The 5,254-nt window shown below is 22.0% G+C and overlaps 1 protein-coding gene across 1 annotated transcript; it reads left to right on the top strand.

Annotated features, from left to right (window-relative positions):
• Positions 1-1,450: 1,450 nt before the first annotated feature.
• Positions 1,451-4,393, top strand: LOC132926557 (uncharacterized). Its single transcript, XM_060990925.1, has 8 exons — positions 1,451-1,623; positions 1,768-1,923; positions 2,061-2,129; positions 2,357-2,559; positions 2,692-2,871; positions 2,941-3,194; positions 3,272-3,431; positions 4,183-4,393. The coding sequence occupies exons 4-8, from the start codon at positions 2,499-2,501 to the stop codon at positions 4,332-4,334; spliced, it is 807 nt and encodes a 268-aa protein (XP_060846908.1). The 5' UTR covers positions 1,451-1,623; positions 1,768-1,923; positions 2,061-2,129; positions 2,357-2,498; the 3' UTR covers positions 4,335-4,393.
• Positions 4,394-5,254: the final 861 nt, after the last annotated feature.

Here is a 5,254-nt window from a genome sequence, read left to right as displayed (position 1 = left end):
TAATAGATATAATGAAATGGCTTCAATCCCTTATAATACAGAGAAAAAAGATTTTTATTTTTCCGGGCCCCATAATAAAGGTCCATTATTGGATAGTGCAACTACTATAAATTCACAATTCACCACTTATAAATGCGATAGGTTTACACTTAAAACGCATATTGAAGCAGATTCTTATGTTTTAACCAAATATAACAATATAGTTAAAGTTTTTAACATTATTCAAGTTGGAAATGAAAATGAAGCTATTATAATATGTAAACAATTTATAAATCCTTTCCCCTTATTTAAAAAACCAATTGAGTCAACACGTTTAAATATTTATGTGGTTAATAAATTAAATGATGAATTAATTTTATTTAATATTAAAGATATAAAAAAAAAAGTTTGTGTTTTCCCTTCTGGTGAAAATTTAATTGTTTTTCCATTATTACATTCTTGTTATAAATAATAAGTGCAGTTCTAAACTCTGTAAAATCTAGATACATTTTTAAACTATAAAATATGTTAAACTCTAAAATGTAATTTGAATTATATAATTATTATTTATTATTATAAATTATATATATGTATACAATACACTTCAACCAGTTTAATACTTTTAATTATATTATACAATTATAATAAAAATACTCTGTATCTTTTTTTTTTTTTTTTATTTATTTGCTTATTATTCTTTGTAAAATAAATATTTAGAAGTTAATAAAGGGTTTTGTTAATCGAATACGGGCTAAATAATCCATCAATCCCTTTACCCAATCTCATTCAAATGAACTATACTACTAAAATTGTTTTAGATAACTATATCATACATCAGTGGTTTTCAACCTTATTTGGATCGCAACCCCCTCCAATTTTTATTTTTTTGTAATGCGACACCCTTAAAAAAATAACGCTGTTTTATTCATCAAAATTTGATTAATTATTGATAAAATATTTATATGGTATACAATTTTGATTAATTTATAATACAACATTATTTTAAAACGTATTGTTAAGCATTCACAGTAAATTTAAGTATAAAATACATCAATAAAATTTTAACAATGTACGATTTAACTTGTTATTAATGTGTTAATGGGATACTTGAGCTAAGATTACACACACTCCTTGGCATGTTATTGTATAAATATAGAAAAAAAAATTTCTTTATTTTATTTTTAAATAATATGGAAAAATCATTTTATCTATTATTTTTGACAACCTCTAAACCTATCATTTGTGACCACCAAAATGAAAACCACTACCATACATGAGGAAACCTTCAATTATATCTTTAATATGATATTTATAGGTAATGAGAAACACATTTTAAGGTGTGTTACATTCAGATATTAAAGGGGATATTAATGAAATATTATAATTTGTAATATGTAATAATGTTATATTGATATGTATAAACTTAATCACCTATTCATTTTTATAATAGATATAATTCCATGATGTGGTTAGTAATTATTTTTGAAAATGATAACTCTATTGAAGCAGTTCCATCAGTTTGGTATCGTAAAAATACATGCGCGTGGCCAAAAAAAAATCAAAAAAAATATATTGAAAAACAAGTTATACCAAACAAAACAGATTTTTATTTTTTAAGAGCTCGTAAAATTGGGAAAGATGTTGGTAAGAACTTAGTAGTAGATAATTTAAAATAGCAAAAATTAAAATGTAATTAGTATGAAACAAACATTTATTATATAATAATTTAATTATACACAGGCTATCACTGTTTTATAGATATTAGATACAATTTTAAATTTTTTCTAGAAAATTATCTTGATGCTAGAAATAGAGCAAAAAAAGGAGAAAATACATCAAACTTATCTGACAATGTTGATGAAAGTGTGAAAAAACGAAGAAAATTAAAGAAAATATTTTCAAATAAGAAAGATAATTGCATGTGGAGTCCTTCTACTCTCACTCGTGAGTATCAGTATTACATAATAATATATTACAAATTTTAATGTTTTCATTTTATTTAAAACATTATTTTCATATATTTGCTCATGTAATTGTATATTGTAATATACTAGCTAGCATTAAAATTATTTTGTTTTCAGATTCATCATCTGATGATACTGATAATGATGAAGTACATATGCCAAATATATCTTCATCAGTTCCTTCAGGTAAAAATACTTTGTAATATTGTACGTTATTGTTATAAATGTATGCAAAAATAAAGACATGTAGTCATTGATTTGTGAATAATATATTATGTAAAAATAAGTATTACTTTAAAATAGATGAATCATATTCTTATAGATAAGTTGTGCTTATTTTTTATTTTTTTTTTGTCATACAACAATAATTTAAAATAATATTGTAGATGATTTAGTATTCAAATATGTTATAGGAATCGAAAAGACAAGTCTAGGCGAATCATCGAAAAGACAAGTCTAGGCGAATCATCGAAAAGAAAACTTAATTTTGATGAATCACCACCACTTATTATTCATAATTATCAATCAAATAATAGTCAAACAAACTTTAATATAATGTCAGAGCCTATTGAGTTTCAATCTGCATCTGTTGACAATAATATAGTAGTAGCTGCTGGTAAAATTTTATTTTATTTTAATTTATTATATACTTATTGCATATCTAGGTTTATACGAAAAAATATTTTCTGTGAACTGAAAAAATATTTTCTGTGAACTTGTGATTAATTTGCATCTTTTATTTTTAAAGATAACACCGATGTTAGTCAAAATGTTGAAGACATAGTAAATAACATTATTAGAACGACGGCTTCACCTTTTAAAGTGACAAATATTAATGATACAACGACAATAGAAATAACTGAACCGTATATTCCACTGCCATTGACACCAGCTGGTTTGCAATCTTTTACAAGTGATTCATTAATTGGTAAGTACCAATGTGTTGAATTTATAAAAATTATAATTAAAAAAATGGGTAAAAAAATATTTTTTGCAGATAAAGTAAACAAAATTAATCGTACAACCTTAAACACATGGTATGAAATAAAATCAATGAATGAAAAAATCGAAAAATTGGAGAATAATTTATTTATGATTAGTAATAACCGTATGCAACTACATATTGATGACAATTCTTTTGAATCTATGAATACATTTGAAGTTATGATGTCTGTTTTACCCATAGTAAATGAAGAAAGTCTAACAACATTTGAAAACAATCTTTTAGATAATAATTTTAAAAAAAAAATAGTAAGTTTTAGTGTTTAAAAATGTATCACTATTATAACTATAATTATATTTTAAAATTAATAAAATGCTTTCTTTAGGTGTGTGAGTTATCGCGTTTAGTAAGGAGTACTATTCAAAGTACTACTCGTGCTATATTAAGATATTTATTTGATGATTCATTTTTACAAAGCTATAGTTACAAGGGGCAAAAACAAAAAAAAGTATTTTCAACTTTAGCCCTTTGTTCAGTGATTTTTGGTATGTATGTTTTTTATTATAATGTAAGGTTAACCATCAATAATCAAATTTATGTGTAATAGATTACAAATTTTCTAAGATTTATAATTTTTTCTAAGATTTTCATTTATTATATCACTTATTTCCAAACTATGAAAAATAGTCATTTGAGCTGTCTTACAATCTACCTTACAACAATCTATTACTATAAGAATATTCATTTAAAAAAAATTATGTAAATTGATTAAATTAATAGTTTTAATTAAGTATGTATAAACATATAATGATTTGTTAAATGAATATATTGATTCATAAATTGTTATTTAGTACAATCTAAGTGTAAACATTGCCAAATATAGGTATAGACACAATTACTTTACATTGAACCTATTATTTTAAGTTGATAAATAAATTCTGTAATATGAATGTATTGATGAATTCTGCCACTGTCAAAATCATCAAATAAATAGGTCATCTCAAATTGTTGTTTTACTAAATACAATTTTTGATTCACTATTATAAAAAGCATAATCTAAAATTAACTGTCCAAAAAATTGATGGTGATGAACTTAAGAATTTTGAACTATATAATAGCTTTATAAATTAACTCTATTAAAATTAAATTTCTTTTAATTGTCAGTGGTTAGTTTTAATTTAATTTTTTATGTTTTGCTTAGTGAGATTTAAAAACAGATAGAAATGTATAGTTATAATTTTCTCTTAAATAATATGTTTATTATTTAATAAATGTATTATATTTTATTTGTTTCAGAATCAATTAAAAGTATTGGAAAATTTAAAAATTACAATACAATAGATGTAGAACAATCAATAAAAATTTTTATTGCAGGTGCAAAATTCCGAGAACAAAGTAAATTAAAAACTAACAGACACAATCATGCAGAAAGCAATCAAACAATATAATAAATATATTTATTATACATACTTTTTTAAATCTATAAGTATATAGTAAATAAAACAGAATATAGTTTAAATTGTTTGTATTATTATTTCTATTTTTCATTAAAATGTCCTAACTATATCTATGTGTTTACTTTAACCGTAATAGTAATAATAAGTTGGTATAATGAATTGATTTTATTATAGAAAGACAAAAAGCTAAAATGAATACAAGTGTATATTAATAGCCATAGGGGTGAGAAATTAAAATATACAATTTGTATGAATATGTATTTATAACTTTTCAAATAAATAATTATATAGTGAGCAGTTACTAGAATTGATCAAAATATAATTAAATCAAATTTGGTAAACTATCTAATGAAATTGGGAATTACAAATTATGGGTATTTTTAAAAAACTAATATTTTTATGATGGTATCTAATTAATATTAAATTAGTATAACTTTAATAATGATTTTTTTATGATACTAATAAAACAATAATAAATTGTCCGTAAAATAATATTTAATTTAAATCAAAAAAAGTATGTTTTATTAATATTATTCAAATATTATTTACTTGTCATAAAATTTAAAATAATTTAATAATGTAATTCTGACGGCCAAATAGCGTTTTATTGATATATTAAAAACATTTTTCTGATCAAAATTTGATGAAAAAAAAACGTTTTCTTATTGATAAAATAAAAAAAATAATAATATAAAAATGTTAAAATAACGTTTTTATGCTATCTGGGTAGTTTACATAAATTAAAATAATACTTTATAAATAATAAGAAAAAATGTATATTATATAATGTATAATAATAGACAAGTTATCCATAACATGTGATTATTACATAATATATCAATATTTGATTTTTAACTCAAATAACTTCGCTTGATTGTCTCCGCTCATAATAGTTTTTCTGTTTTTCGTAT

This window comes from Rhopalosiphum padi, chromosome 3 (genome assembly GCF_020882245.1).
Source record: "Rhopalosiphum padi isolate XX-2018 chromosome 3, ASM2088224v1, whole genome shotgun sequence".
NCBI lineage: Eukaryota > Metazoa > Arthropoda > Insecta > Hemiptera > Aphididae > Rhopalosiphum > Rhopalosiphum padi.
This window is presented reverse-complemented; position numbering and strand designations above follow the sequence as displayed.